Source organism: Esox lucius, chromosome 23 (genome assembly GCF_011004845.1).
Source record: "Esox lucius isolate fEsoLuc1 chromosome 23, fEsoLuc1.pri, whole genome shotgun sequence".
NCBI lineage: Eukaryota > Metazoa > Chordata > Actinopteri > Esociformes > Esocidae > Esox > Esox lucius.
In genome coordinates, this window is record NC_047591.1 from 24,706,112 (window position 1) to 24,722,843 (window position 16,732).

At 45.7% G+C, this 16,732-nt stretch overlaps 1 protein-coding gene across 1 annotated transcript in view; it reads right to left on the reverse strand.

The window, feature by feature from the left end:
• The window catches only part of il11ra (interleukin 11 receptor, alpha), a 33,540-nt gene that overhangs the window by 2,395 nt on the left and 14,413 nt on the right, over positions 1-16,732 (reverse strand). Inside the window, exons 2-11 of the mRNA XM_020042724.3 lie at positions 5,037-5,136; positions 3,675-3,741; positions 3,067-3,236; positions 2,020-2,134; positions 1,632-1,795; positions 1,360-1,526; positions 1,109-1,253; positions 702-776; positions 293-392; positions 71-150 (exon numbers count right to left, since the gene is read on the reverse strand). Of these exons, the coding sequence (XP_019898283.1) occupies positions 72-150; positions 293-392; positions 702-776; positions 1,109-1,253; positions 1,360-1,526; positions 1,632-1,795; positions 2,020-2,134; positions 3,067-3,236; positions 3,675-3,741; positions 5,037-5,136 (1,182 nt within the window). The 3' untranslated portion in view covers position 71. The remainder of the gene's footprint in view (positions 1-70; positions 151-292; positions 393-701; positions 777-1,108; positions 1,254-1,359; positions 1,527-1,631; positions 1,796-2,019; positions 2,135-3,066; positions 3,237-3,674; positions 3,742-5,036; positions 5,137-16,732) is intronic.

Consider the following 16,732-nt stretch of genomic DNA (forward strand, 5'->3'; position numbering starts at 1 on the left):
CCCCCCCAGTATAAATCTCCCCTACTATTGTTCCCGCCCAGCCTTAGTCCCTGGTTCTTAACAGACTCACTTTAGATCGGCATGGACTTCATCTTCACCATTGAGGTCAGTTCTTGTTTCGTCCTGTTGCCCCACCCCCTGTGTCTCATCCTGCATAAACAACAAGTAAAGAATGACATATCAACAATATGTTGCACATGACTCTGATTAAAATATTCTAGACTACAACCTTCACCTGCTGTAATAATGTGATTGTCTGGCCGCAGGGGCGATGCTGGGGGATCTAACTCACCACATAAGAACAAAAAGAGAGGAAACCAGTGCCAGGATGATTCCAGCAAACAGAGCCAGTAAAACTACCACGCCGAGATTACCACCTTCTTCATACAGATCTAGGAGTTACAACAGTAGAGAGAACCATTACAGAGTAGTAAAAGGACCATTGTGACATCAGAAAGAGAACCATTAGCCAACAGAGAATTGTTGAGAAATTTAGTACAGGAAAGTGGACATCAGAGAACAGTGCCTGTTTTTCCTCACATCTTCCACCCTCTGCCAACACAGCAGTTTGACCTTTTTAAGGTCACCTAACATTTATTTTATTTGTTTTAGACTGGATGTTTGATAGATTGATCCTATCCAAGGGTTTTGCTTGACATTAAGGTGCCCCAACGCTACCAAAACAACACAATGCTACTTACTCTCTGGCTTGGGGGTGGTTGTCGCATCTGTTTCATAGTCAGCTGGTGTTACTTCAGTAGGCTGAACTGTGCTTCCTGTTGGATTTACAAACACTTGTAACAATGAACAAAGGCTGCTGAGGGGACAGGCTAACCTAAGCATAACACATCAATGGTGTCTACGTAACGGAGCAAGAACACTACAAAGATGTCTAATGAAACACTCATTTGGAACAGTACCGATCCAATATATCCAGTGTTATTTGATCAATGCGTCGTGGTAGGAATGTTCTCACACTACAGGAAACGCAAATATCCTGGTTTTGCAGGATTTGTCTGTGCAGCAGTCTGGCTCAAATTGGGATACTACCTTTGTATGCTTCGTGTAGCCCTGGTCAGTGAAGCTCTATAAGGGAAACAGGTCTTACTAGTCCAGGGGGAGGCCTGCTGGACAGGGCTCCAATCACTCCACTGGCTGTCTGGGTTGTGTCCATCCTGAACTCTGACCTGCAGGTGGTGGGCAGTGGCTTCTAAGGCATCAGTTATCAGCAGGTGACTGTCCATAGTTTCCACCTGGGAGAGATGATCATCTGATGTGAAGCAGTACCGATGGGGGATGTAATTCAATGTATTAAATTATCTGAGGTTCTGTGGAGGTAGAAATGGGGTCAATACTGACAGTGGACCAGACTTTGGATCCAACAGGCCGGTACTGGAGTTGGACGTGGAGGGGGAAAGGACCTGAATCATTGGGCCAGGAAGCAGGCGGTCTCCAGTTCACCTGCAGCCTCCTGGTGAATCCCACAACCCCCTCTGCTGTCACCGCCTCTGGGGGGTCGGGCTTTACTGCGGATGGAGAGGGGGAAGCGTTGGGGACCCAGCGGGGTGAGGAGATAAATCAGCTGATATGAGAACAAGCGAGACACAGACACACGGTGAACGGTGACCTACATAATTGGTCAAAGCGGAGCCTGACGACAGTGGTCTGGGTACCCAGAGGGTTGGTCTCCGTGATGTTTATGTCATGGTATGGCTGCCACATGGTGGGTCCGGTGATGGTGCACCGCTGCTGGGGGGGTGGAGACACATCACACGGCATCACCTGGTTCCTGTCCCTGAAGGATGGAGGGGGGTGGTCAGGGGAGAGTGTCGCTGCTGAGGGGTGAAGGATCATATCCCTGTCCAGTAGGTATCTGAGGTCTCTGACTGGGGAATTCTTGTCCACTACAGACTAGAAGGACCCAGCACTGCTACATGTGGATGCAGGATATGGTGTGTAACTTCAGCAACACTTACATTCAGTCTAAGCATTGAGGTAGTTGAGTGAGAAGAGGTTTACCTGTAGGAGGCGTGGTACTGGGCTGGCAGGTGAGTCTTCACAGACTCCACCCAAGAACAAAACACCAGGTTGTGATTGGGCACACGACAGGAAACGCTGAGCAGTCCGGGGGGATCTGATGACAAAAAATAAATAGTTTAAGAGGTTCTTAAACTGTAAGTCAGGGCCCAAAAGTGGCCCCACGGCATGGGTTGGTTGGGTGGGTTGAGAAATATATGCAAAAATCTACAAACAATTGCTTGTCTTGAAAATACTTCAACAAAGTTCCTTTTCACTGGAGAAGGAGTTGGATCACAGAAGGATGTTATGTCTCATTTGTGTTCAAACTGAAAACAAGCCTCAGTGATTTACTATGTGGTGAAATCTCATTGAGTATATACAAATATTAGGAGGGCTGGCCCTATTCAGGTAACTCGTCACTCTAATCAAAGCACTTCAAGTTATTTCCTGTCCAAGAAAGGAAGTGTATGGAATGAAACAGAATTGTTTCAGAACAGCTGATAACCCAATAACAGCAGATTGGCTGGTGGCCATTAAAGTTCAATTGAAATGTTTCCTGTTTGGATTTTGCCACCTGTCTGTCTGCCTGCAACGAGTGTACATAAAAAAAAACAGACTTTAAAGAAACTTTGTTCCTGAGGAAAGTTGGGCGGTTAGTTGAACATGGCAGGGTGGGTGTGGCCTTGTCTCCTGGGTATTGCTAACAGCGCCTAGAAGCCTGACAGAACAACCAGTAGAATCTGCCTGCATTGAGACCACAGCGACCTCACAGAAGAAAGGCTTTGGCATCTTTTAACTTTAACTTTTGCCGTGTGGTGTGTTCCCGAACAGAGCGCATCTGACATTTGAAAATATACATGGTAATCATGTACAGCCAGTTGCTGTGAAATGAAAGAGAAGCTAACCAGCGAGTGCAATTCTAAATGCAGTCTTCCTTCAATAGGCTAGTTAGACTTGGCTTCCGTAGTATTATTTTGACATTATTTTGTCACAATAAATACATTGTAATGAACGGTACATGAAGTGGACGGAAGAGGAAATGCTTACGTCCCAGCTGTAGTCTGACAGTTTGAATGAGGAGTCCCTGGTTGTCATAACAGCTGTAGTTGCCCTCTGCAGCGTGGTCGGCATGCAGGAGGACCAGGTGACCGTCTGATGTCACATGGTGTTGCCACGGTAACGCAGAGCTCCTGTTTAGACGCCACTCCACTGACGACCTACAGAGACAGAACGATGTCATGATGTTGTCAAACCAAACCACAGTCCAACAGCCACACAACCACAGTCCAACAGCCACACAACCACAGTCCAACAGCCACACAACCACAGTCCAACAGCCACACAACCACAGTCCAACAGCCACACAACCACAGTCCAACAGCCACACAACCACAGTCCAACAGCCACACAATTACAGTCCAACAGCCACACAACCACAGTCCAACAGCCACACAACCACAACTGCTGTTAGTTTGTCAGGATAAACAGTCACATGGTAAATGCTTGGGGTGGATTAGTGTCAAGTTAAGGGTTTTAGAATTTTATGTTTAGAGTCCTTAGCCTTTTAATATTCTAGAGGTTACTATGACCTTCGAGATAAACATCCAGAAAGGAGACCTGAATGGACTCCCCAGAGCCCTGGGTTTGAAACTTACCTGCCCGGTGCCACGCTGCACTCCAGTGTGACATTAGACCCCAACCGTCCATACTGAACATCTGAAACTAGACCAGACAGACACATGTTAGACCCCAACCGTCCATACTGAACATCTGAAACTAGACCAGACAGACACGTTAGACCCCAACCGTCCATACTGAACCTCTGAAACTAGACCAGACAGACACGTTAGACCCCAACCATCCATACTGAACCTCTGAAACTAGACCAGACAGACACGTTAGACCCCAACCGTCCATACTGAACCTCTGAAACTAGACCAGACAGACACGTTAGACCCTAACCGTCCATACTGAACCTCTGAAACTAGACCAGACAGACACGTTAGACCCCAACCGCCCATCAGTCAATCAGGATTTAGAAGTGACCGACCATGGAGACCTCCAGGACAGATGAAGTGGTTCCTTACAGATGGAGATAAACCCTGCATACATGTCTGGACTGAGGTGAAACTATAGTTTTTTTATGGGTGTCTAGAGATGGCCTCGCCCAATACTTGAGTTCTTCCAGACAGAGCTGAAACCAATGTGTCCATTGCTAAGCAGAGACAGACTGCTTCATGCCGGTGCTTGTGAAGGGTCAGGGTTAAAGCCCACCCCTCGTCTTCTCAGATGGTTCTTAAAGCTGGAGTGGAGAACCAGGCACTTACTTCTTTCTAGCCAAGCTTCTGACAGGAATGACACACACACACACACACACACACACACTTTCTCAATATGTCTCTGGCATCCAAGGACACTTGGGTTCCAACCTCTTTGGAGCGACACCTTGGTTCTAATTACTCAGTGATACCTTGAGTTCTAAAGCACTTCAATGTCTGCATTCACCGGTTTTTAGCATAATAGTGAAATGTGCAAACCCACTGCTTTCTCCACATTTCTGCCTCCGTTAAAGGCCAGTTAGAATGTGAATAAACAATGAGTGGTGTGTGGTATTGTGTCCATGTTGTGCATGTATTGTAGTTTGACCCTGTGTTTTGTTGGCTGGGTGAAAAAAAACACCTTACTAGAAGTGCTGCCATGCTGGTTAATAGCTCTTCAATTTAGCATTACTGGCCCTGCACACATTTGCACAAATGCATACACACACACACACACACACACACACACACACACACACACACACACACGCGTTGAATAAGAGGGCATCACCAGACAAACCCTCCATTGTTAGACCATAACAGTCCTGCCAGAGACATTCCAATGGTGACCGACGTCAACGTTAGATTGGGCTTTAACAGAGAATAGGAGGCGGTAGAGGCAGAGGTAACCTTCATTGGTCCATATCTCTGACTGGGCGTTGACAAAGGATAGGAGGAGGAGGTAAGGGCAGGGGTTACCTTCATTGGTCCATATCTCTGACTGGGAGTTGACAGGGGAAAGGAGGAGGAGCAGCCCAATGACTATCAGAACACGGAGACAGGACACAAGGCCGGGCATCTGGAGAGAGAGTCAGGGGTCAGCAACAGAGCTCATGGATTAGGACATTACCCAGAAAACCACACAGTCAGGAACATCCTCCTATGACATTCTGGCAGGTTAAGATGCCTCCTACAGAAGGAAAAGAACACTGGAATGATTCCGTGGGAGAAATATTTAACTTTGACCATTGCAGAGATTTTGCATTTTCGGAATATAAAAAGACAATGTAACAAGCAAATATTGGTATGCTATTGACTTTAAGGAACCCAGGGATGAGAATTAAGTAGTAACACTAACTGTCTTCAATCAAATCAATCACATTTATAATTTTATTTATAAAGCCCTTTTTACATCAGCAGTTGTCACAAAGTGCTTTTACAAAACATGGAGTCCTGTTAAATATATACTTATTGTTGTTTTAATATGTATTATTCATATTTCTGTATCTACCCATATGTAGAAAATGTTTAGAAAATAGAAAATATCAACCAGAAACAGAAAACATGACACGTGACACATTGAAAGAGTTCAAACAAAACCAAAAGCGCAAGAAACATCCATTGATGGAAGCCAGCACTAGGAAAACAGTATGGTCTAAACGGAGAATAGAAGAATCATCCATGTGACTATTCAAAATGGAGACCATTTGGAAAGTCTCTCAGGAATAAAATCATTAGATGTGTTTACTTCAAATGAAATGAATAACCAAGAAAAAGAATCTGCTCCAAAGAACACACAAACAAAACAGAACTCAACTGACTACCAAACAAACAAGCCGAGCTTCGTAGGTAAATAACAGACCTTAAACATGGAAAGGTATGTGTCCCAGGAATGCAGCACTCCAGAACAACCTTATTTTAGCTAGCCAACTGGGTTTTGGAAGGCGACTGTGTAGTAAGGGGGCAACAAAGATTCACCCCTTCAAATGTTACTGAGTGGACAGGTAGGAAAATTAGTATGACCTATGTGATAATTGAATATCTAATAATCTGACTCCATATTTGTGAACATATGCAATCATAAATGACCATGACATCCTGGATGTTCTTAGAAAAGGTAGCTAATCTTTTGTCACAAACCAAACGTTTCACGGTCTACGTTATCCTCAATGATCCTCATCAGTCAAGTACATAAAATCAATCAATCAAATGTATTTATAAAGCCCTTTTTACATCAGCAGTTGTCACAAAGTGCTTTTACAAAACACCTGGCCAAAACCCCAAGGAGCAAACAACAGTACTGTTGAAAAACCTACAAGGTTTTATAGTGGAGAAGGAGAACTGACCCAACTCCCCCAGCACAATAATATAGCAGCACAAGACCTTGGGGCTGAGACATGGGGGTCCAGTCACACTGGGGCCCTATCTGGGGGCCCGAACAGGGCCCAACCGGCAGGAAATCAATCCACCCACATTTTCAAGCATCAACCAAAGGGACACCAACCAACCGCAATATTGTGTTGTAATGACCAGTCTGATCACTTAGATTTATGAATGTGTATGGGCCTATATTAGTAACCATAAGATGTAGGACTTTTTACCTGAACCATACCATAAAGTGGCGTGTGTTACTGGGCCTAACCAGGTTGCTTCGATATCCAGGACTCGCTTAGACTTACTTATGTGTGTGTGTAATCAGCCCTACGAACACGAGTATGAAGATGGACAAGGAATGCTGTAGTAACCTATATTCCAAAGTAATACAATTTATTCCAATCAAGTAATAAAGTTACAAGAAAAACAGTTACATACCAACACGATTCAACGTCCTCCCAACTAGTCTAAAAGTCTAGCATAAATATTTAAGACACTATAGCACAAAGGTGTACTAGGAGCTTCTGTTAACGATAGACTCTAAAAACTAAGTCAAGCTTCCCTATTTATTTCAACCACACCGATTCTAAACTCCCCCATTGCATCTATAACAGGAACACCTTGGCTAAAACAAAGAAAAAAAAGAAACCAGCATTCACACATTTACATCAATTCTATCAGCACCACCTAAAGCTAGACACTTGGTCTTGCAGGATTCTTAATCTGGTAAACATTTACCTGTAACAAATGATACATAACATGTAATGCATTTAAACCTATTGGAGAGTTCATCCCTTTATGGGACACACGTTAAAAGACCAAACCGTTAATCCAACGAAAGTCATTTTGTTGGATTGTCCATCCTTGCCTGGTTAGTCTGAGCAGATGGGGCTACATTGGCCCCCACTGTGTATGTCTGTTCCTTTCAGGAAGCAAATAGGCCCATTGGTATGAGATAAAGATGTCCCACTGAGTTGAGACCACCTTCACAAACCTTCTAAAACACATCTTTCATTACAATACAACTGCTTCAATGAAATTTGTCAACAGGGTCTCATAGCCACCCTGTATAAAAAGTGACAAATCAGACACAAGAACTATAGTGAAAACTGGAGTCACCCCTGAAACTGTTCCGCTGTATTTTCAACGACAGAATACAAACTTTACTCACACAACATAACTATTAGAAGAAAAAACAACAAGAACAAAGGTGCAGATTTGCTTATCTCAATGATGAGGAAATCAGAGGCTTCCTCCACTCAGTTTACCTTGCCTTACTGTCACTAACACAGCAAGGTCTACAGTGAAAAACTGAAGTTATGATTTTTCAGAAAAAATCCTGGATATAATTCTGTTTCCTCAGGAAGAAGACAGTTTAGTTTGGTTGTAAGAGGCTGAGTTTCCTCAGAAAAATGCTAGTTGAAACTAGGGACCCTGCTATAAACTAGTGACCCTAATTCTAGAGAAAAGTAAACCCTCTTAAGGACACTCAGTATCATCTTTTACAGACCAGCCTAACTTACTTTGGCCAAGCTTCTAGAAAACCTGACATTTTCCACCGAGGAAGCTTTTTAGTCCCTGACTCGGCTGAATGTGTCCGGGAAAACGGCCTAGGCAATAAAAACGGACGTTTCAGGGTTACTCATCAGTCAACATCATTAACTAAACCCATTGGAACATATGACAGATGGTTGTTCTGAGGACTTGATGCAGATCCAAGCATGTCAGTAGAAACAGATTGTTGATCCTCTGCTCTCTAAGTGCCCAGCCAGGTTCAGGGTTATATGAGGGATTTGATCACGGTTGAGGGAAGATAATACTGATACCCAGGAAATAAAGAGCTCAGCCTTCAGTCCAAAACGACAACCTTCAGTCCACGTAAAGCACAACAGATCTGTGCGATTGCCAAGACCGTTCCATATGTCTGTAAGGTGCACTGCATCTGCTGTGCGATTAAAACAATGTTGCTTTTCAAAGGCGTCGTGACAACCTGGTTTATTAGTGTTCTAACAGCATGCAAATGCAGGGTAATGCTGTTAATCTGCCCTTGTATCACAGAGCCCGCAAAAAGAACTGGAGAAGGGTCTTAGATCAGGTTTGCCTTCCAGATCTCAATAAATAACACAGGGTCGAACTGCTTCTGGAACAGCTTTGAGAACACAACCCAGCTGTCTATGTGGTTGAGACTACAGGGCATATTTTAAGATCTACCTGAGGTTTAGTGTTTGCCAACAGGGAGGGGCAACTATAAAAAGACCGGAATGCTACTCAAATGTTTCCTAAGCCACAAAAATGAAGTGCAGAATTCTGTCTGGAGGTCTTGGACCGGGCTCAACACTCGCTCTCCATTTCCACCGCTGAAACGCAGCCAGGTTGTTTGTTTGCGTCGCTGATACGTATCTGTCAAACATCACCATATGTGGTGTTCTGTACTGTGCATTAGCCCATTGTGTGTGTGTGTGAGTCACACCACACTCTCCTGACCCCTCCTCACTCCTAGGCCCGAACAGATGGGATACTGTGTAACACACTATCCCCTATATAGTGTACATCCTATTCTCTATGGTTCCTGTTTAAGTAGGGCACTGCAAAGGGAGTAGTGCCATTTGGGAGCCAGTACAGTAACAGAAATAGACCACAGAATGCAGCAATCAGTTTCGGTGAAGTGGAGGTATTCACATTAGACACTGTTCAAACCACAACAGTCTAAAAACTGGGTGAGACCCAAGGGTCCTCCCTTCTCACACCCAGGCATCCATGATCTCCCTGTTCCCAGAGGCCCCTCTCCTGGGCATGAAGGCATGGTCACCCAGAGCAGAGAAAGACTGACCCAGTAAAGACAGATCGACCTGCTAAGCAAAAACACACCTAGAGATCCTTGGAATCCTCTATCATGACCGATTGGAAACAGTTTGTGTCTGGGGGGGGGGGGGGGGGGGGGGGGGGGTTGAGGCTACGAGGACCTGAAACAACAACCTCTGCATGATTCTATTGTTCGTATCCATTTCTAGGAAACATACACAGGTTGGAGTTACAGCAATGAACCAACATTTAAGGAAGAAAGGAGACGAAAGGAGAGAAACTAGAGCTCTGCTTATATTTGCCCTGAAATCACTCAACGATTTTTCAAACAAACCCCAGTGCCAACTCTCTTCTCCAAAACCACAGAACTCCCTCTCTCCCTCTCTCTAGGCCTGGAGGGGAGACAAATACTATTGTGGTTGAGGGTAGTTAAGGACAGTCTGTACAGTACAGCAGGCCTACATTGTGGCCTAGTAACTACATATGTGTTATGTCCCAGTATATGTTAATAAAGGGCTTGATCACAGAGCTACAACAAGCGGAACAAGCCTCTTTGTAAAAGACAATGATTAACCATTCAAATGGAGAGACGACAACAACAACACGACTGGCAACAACAACTACAGCGTCAACCGGTAACTCCCCACCAGTAACAGCATCAACCGGTAACTCCCCACCAGTAACAGCATCAACTGGTAACTCCCCACCAGTAACTGCAGAAACAGTACCTCTGTCCGGACAGAGTACCTTCATCTGGAGTTGCAGTAAATTTGAAGTAATACTACCGCTTGTCTAAAACAATTTATTGTCGTCTCAGTTCCAAGTATCCTTGGACAACAATTCCCTGTTACACATTCACTGGTTTACCAAAAAGAGCTAGCATAGAGACACACGTAGACGGACACACGTAGACGGACACACGTAGACGGACACACGTAGACGGACACACGTAGACGGACACACGTAGACGGACACACGTAGACGGACACACGTAGACGGACACACGTAGACGGACACACGTAGACGGACACACGTAGACGGACACACGTAGACGGACACACGTAGACGGACACACGTAGACGGACACACGTAGACGGACACACGTAGACGGACACACGTAGACGGACACACGTAGACGGACACACGTAGACTGAAACACAGAAAGAGACAGTCAGTCCGAGGGTACTGTGGTGCCTTAGGTACCTGCTCAATACATAGTGAAACTGGAAAGGAAGGCTAAACTTTCAAACATATTATTACATATTATTGCAGATTCCTGTGAGACAGTGTAGAAAGGTGAAAACACTTCTAACTTAAACATACTGTTGCAAATCTTGAAGATTAAGATGGACACATTTAACAGAACTAAACTGAATAAAGTGACTACTGTAGGTCATCATACTGACACAAGTGACCTGTGATCATGCAGTTATCAACCAAAATGAATATCTGCACCTGCTAAAGTCCCTTTCTCTGTGCTTCACACTAATCTGTACATTGCACTACTTTGTTCTTTACACTATGTGTAAACACTTGCACACAGTACCACACAGCTTTACCACACATTATCAGAATGGTAAAGATCAAAACATTTAATCATACATTATCAAAATGGCAAAGATCAAGAAATCAATGCAACGTAATCAACGTAATACAAACAGCAGTTAAAACGTCCCAATCTTGAATCTGGGTGTCGTATACACCTACAGAGCAAACAAAACACATGAAGGTCATCTGTTGAACAAACACTGAGGAGAACTAAAGATGGCTTCTGGCCATGTTGCTGAGAACAAAAAGGTTTATTTACCAAGGAGACCTAGCAGGTCTATGTAACAAAGGACGAACAGTGGGGTTGATCCTGACCTTTGCCACAAATTATACTGTTACCATGTTCCTAAACTTCTTTTGATGAAAGTAATGAACTTAAAATGGAATTAGGGTGGCATTTTGAACACACACATCAATTTATGATATTTGACCTGTTGACAGCTGCTGATTGAGAGTGAGAGAGAGACACACACCTACAACCCCACACACATTGGTTCCTGATTGGTTAAAGCAGTCTCCACAGATGGATCTGTTTCCTGATTGGTTAAAACAGTCTCCACAGAGGGATCTGTTTTCTGATTGGTTAAAGCAGTCTACATAGACGGATCTGTTTCCTGACTGATTAACAGTCTCCACAGATGGATCTGTTTTCTGATTGGTTAAAACAGTCTCCACAGACGGATCTGTTTTCTGATAGGTTAAAGCAGTCTACACAGACGGATCTGTTTCCTGACTGATTAACATAGTCTCCACAGACGGATCTGTTTTCTGATTGGTTAAAGCAGTCTCCACAGATGGATGGGTTTCCTGATTGGTTAACGCAGTCTGTAGGTTCCCTGTATGGCTGCTGTAGTGGAGTGGACAGAGCCTTTTGCATGGCCGTGTTCTGTGTTGTGTGATGTTTTGTTTTCCAGCCTGTTGCTCTGTTATGCAAAGACCTTTTCAATCACCCAGGCATTAATAGGGTCGGGCAGGTAGCTTAGAACATCTGTTAAGAGCAGCCATTTGGGACATAAATCCTGACTGGTTTAACACACCTGGCCAAGTGAGAAGGGCACAAGCTGTTCACACACACACACACACACACCCCAAGCCTCACAGCAGAAAAGGTCAGAGTTGAGACAGGTTAGGATGATAAAATAAATGATGTACTGTGAACAATAGACTAGTACAACCATATGTCAGAGGGGAAGATCAGTGTTGCTGTTGTATTTTATAGCGTAATGGATATTCATATATCACGCTAGCTTTAAGAAAGGGCAGAGGCTGGTGTGGGGAGGTGAAATGGGCTAGGCTAAAAGGGAGGGAGAGAGAAGAATGCATTGAGCTCCGAGGCAGGGGACAGTGGGAGGGGACAGAGGGAGGGGAGAGAGGGAGGGGACAGAGGGAGGGGACAAAGGCAGGGGACAGAGGGAGGGGACAAAGACTGAGTTTTTTTTAGGGTCTCAAAGCATAGGGCAGAGATCCAAGCAAACACAGGAATGTAGTTTCCACAGAAACAGGGTCTACACAGAAATTATAGAGTATACTATTTACTACTATTCCCTAAAGTGAAAGGTTTAGACCATGTATGTCTCTGTCTGTCTGAAAAACAATCATGGTCCATACCCAGCCACCGCATATCTAACTCATTACAAGGCGGTTGGAGTAACTTCGAACAGGAGGATTTGGATCGACTTAGCACATGAGTAAAATTAACAGAGTTAAGGGCTGTTAGTAAATCTAGGTTACATGAAGGAGAACTGAATACTAAGGTGGGCCTGATAAAGGTGCGGACCATGTGGTGTTAAACTGAGGGGAAACACCAGGCCTATACAGGTAGACACCACCATGTATAGGCTGATAGAAAGGTGCTATCATGTAAGTTCTAGAACTGTGTGCTACTGTTGCAATGATGACCAGAACTAATTCAAATCACACAGAAAATAATGTAGATATCACAGCCCCCACCCCTCAACAGAATTATAGTATAGATTATATGAGGGCCCCCCATTAATATCATAGCATAGATGAAATCATATATAACCCACCCCCACATCCACAGAGCTGGAATTTCCTCCAGGCTTCAGCCAGCTCAAGATGGCTACCAGATGCCAGCTATTCACTGAGTCTGGCACTCTCCCAAGGACAATCACATCTACAGCCAGTCTGACTGGCTACAAGGTAGTACATGAGAGGTACTGTGTGTGTGTTTTCACTACAGCCGGTCTGAGTGGTTATAAGGTACTGTGTTTGTGTGTTATCACTACAGCCAGTCTGAATGGTTATAAGGTACTGTATGTGTGTGTGTTATCACTACAGGCAGTCTGAGTGGTTACAAGGCTGTGTGTGTGTGTGTGTGTGTGTGTGTGTGCGCGCGCGCAAGGCCTCCTTGACAGTTCCCCCCCTCTAATGAGACCTGTGCTCACAGCCCAGCACCGTGCAGCTTGATTGGCATTCACCAGAGAACCCCAGAATTGGTAGGTCTGCCATTGGCGCCCTGTTCTCTTCCCATCAGGAACAGTGCATACAGGCACGTGGGGGCCATACACACTACTGGTGCATACAGGCACGTGGGGGCCATACACACTACTGGTGCATACAGGCACGTGGGGGCCATACACACTACTGGTGCATACAGGCACGTGGGGGCCATACACACTACTGGTGCATACAGGCACATGGGGGCCATACACACTACTGGTGCATACAGACACGTGGGGGCCATACACACTACTGGTGCATACAGGCACGTGGGGGCCATACACACTACTGGTGCATACAGGCACGTGGGGGCCATACACACTACTGGTGCATACAGGCACGTGGGGGCCATACACACTACTGGTGCATACAGGCACGTGGGGGCCATACACACTACTGGTGCATACAGGCACGTGGGGGCCATACACACTACTGGTGCATACAGGCACGTGGGGGCCATACACACTACTGGTGCATACCGGCACGTGGGGGCCATACACACTACTGGTGCATACAGGCACGTGGGGGCCATACACACTACTGGTGCATACAGGCACGTGGGGGCCATACACACTACTGGTGCATACAGGCACGTGGGGGCCATACACACTACTGGTGCATACAGACACGTGGGGGCCATACACACTACTGGTGCATACAGGCACGTGGGGGCCATACACACTACTGGTGCATACAGGCACGTGGGGGCCATACACAAAACTGAGTCACATTATGAGTTGCTGTGATGAAATTCACGCAAGTTGGAAAAGCCTGTCATTTCAAATGATAAATTAGATTTTCGGTGTGAGTTTGAATTCAGCCCTCAATCGGTTGGTGATTTTGGTTTCCATTGACCGTTGTTACGTCATTTTGATATTTAATATATTCAGTTCACTGATCACGGAACAGTGCCAAGTACCAATCTCTATTCAGGGAACAGTTCAAAGTTCATGGTAGAGATTGAAGAGTTTATAAATGCAAAGGTAATTTGGGGTTTGGTTAACTGGTCTCTTGTCATCTTGCTGCACATAGATATCATCCAGTGTAGTTCTTCAGTAGTGGGGCTGTGATATACTACAGACCATGTCTCTGCAGTTTAAAGCAGTTTTATAGCTGCCAGCACAAACATTTGCTGCCCGGTTATAATTCATACAATGAGGTTCAGCACAGTCTATCATCATGTCCCTCTGATGATAGTTGGTTCACTTTCCAGGGGATGGCTGCCTAGAAATGTACAAGCATTAATGTTACAACTGAGAAGTGAAGTAGTCTTTTGCTCCCAGAAACATAATGCAAGGTAGATGCAACAGGGCTGGTGAGTCATCCGTTCTGTCATCCAATCCCCAGGAAGCACTCAGGGTTCTGGGGATTGGAGTGACATCAGGCCGAGTAAGCCAGACCCACATCTCCGGGGACAAAGGTACCACCCAAATGGCACCATAACTATTTCATGTGTGTGTTTTAGTAAGCAGGACAGACAGGTGACAAGTGGAGACAGAGTTTCTGACTTGCAATCATTCTGTTACAGCAGTCTGAAACAGATGAATATTCAGACAGAGTAGAAGGAATCACAGGACGATTGTCCTGGTCTTGTTTTCCTCCTGATGACCAACTTCACCACTCTCCCCTTTCAACTGCAGAAATACCCAGCATGCCCTGAAACAGAAGTCACTGTCTGGCTTCAGACACAGTGTGTCCCCAGAGGGTAAAAAAAAGAACATTGGCCATCTGAAACCTGACCTTTTTTACATCTCCCAAGTTCGTCTGATTCTTGCTGCAACAGTGGACTCAGGTTGACCAGGGCTAGCCCCCTTTTCTATATGGGATCTGATGTAGTGTACTAAGTAAATCATTTAGGACACAGTCTCCGCTCTGGTAATCTTAGCCCTGGAAGACTCTTCAGGCTGCAGCTAGGCGCCATGTTACTGCTGGAGGTAATTACAGAGCGGGATCTGGATGGTCAAAGAGCACTCTGACTCTATAGCTGTACAACACATAGTGAATGATTCCTGGTCAACTGCACCAAAGTGACAACATGTAATTTAGACAACAACCAATATCAGTCAGTACTTCACAGTGCCAACCTCACTGGCAACACCCCCACATAAATCCAACCTTACTAGCAATGGCCCAACACAGCCCCAACCTCACTGGCACCCCAACACAGCCTCAACCTCACTGGCAACACGTCAACCTCACTGGAAACACCCAAACATAAATTCAACCTCACTGGCAATGGCCAAACACAGCCCCAACCTCACTGGCACCCCAACACAGCCCCAACCCCACTGGCACCCCAACACATCCCCAACCTCACTGGCACCCCAACACATCCCCAACCTCACTGGCACCCCAACACATCCCCAACCTCACTGGCACCCCTCACACTTCCGCAACCTCACTGGCCATGTCCCAATACAGCCCCAACCTCACTGGCAACACCTCAACACAGCCCCAACTTCACTGGCAATGTCCCAACACAGCCCCAACCTCACTGGCAACATCCCAAGACAGCCCCAACCTCACTGGCAACACCTCAACCTCACTGGCAACATCCCAACACAGACCCAACCTCACTGGCAACACCCCAAGACAGCCTCAACCTCACTGGCAACACCTCAACACAGCCCCAACTTCACTGGCAATGTCCCAACACAGCCTCAACCTCACTGGCAACACCTCAACCTCACTGGCAACATCCCAACACAGACCCAACCTCACTGGCAACACCCCAAGACAGCCCCAACCTCACTAGCAACACCTCAACCTCACTGGCAACACCCCAACACAGTCCCAACATCGCTAGCAATGCCCCAACCCAGCCCCATCAAGCATATAGAAGTAATATGTTTTGCATTCAGTCTTCAGATCGGACCAGAGGGATATGTGTGTCTGCGTACTTGACCATGTGTTGACACAATCAAACACACTTGACACAATCACACACACACACACACTTGACACAGGCACACATTTCTTGTGTGAGTCAGAGTGCTGGGAAGAATGTCCATACTCCGAGACTGATGTTCCAACATGTAGCAGCCATAACTCCTGCCCCAAACCCTGCAGGCAAGTACCAACATAAAAAGACACACCCACACAGACAGACAGACAGAGACACACAGACAGACAGACAGAGACACAGAGACAGACAGACAGAGACACAGACAGACACACGACATACAAGTAGTAAGACAGACAGACACACGACATACAAGTAGTAAGACAGACAGACAGACAAACATACAAGTAGTAAGACAGACAGACGATAAGGCAGACAGACAGACAGATGATAAGGCAGGCAGACAGACAGACAGACAGACAGACGATAAGGCAGGCAGACAGACAGACAGACGATAAGGCAGGCAGACAGGCGATAAGGCAGGCAGACAGGCGATAAGGCAGGCAGACAGACAGACGATAAGGCAGGCAGACAGACAATAAGGCAGACAGACAGACGATAAGGCAGACAGACAGACGATAAGGCA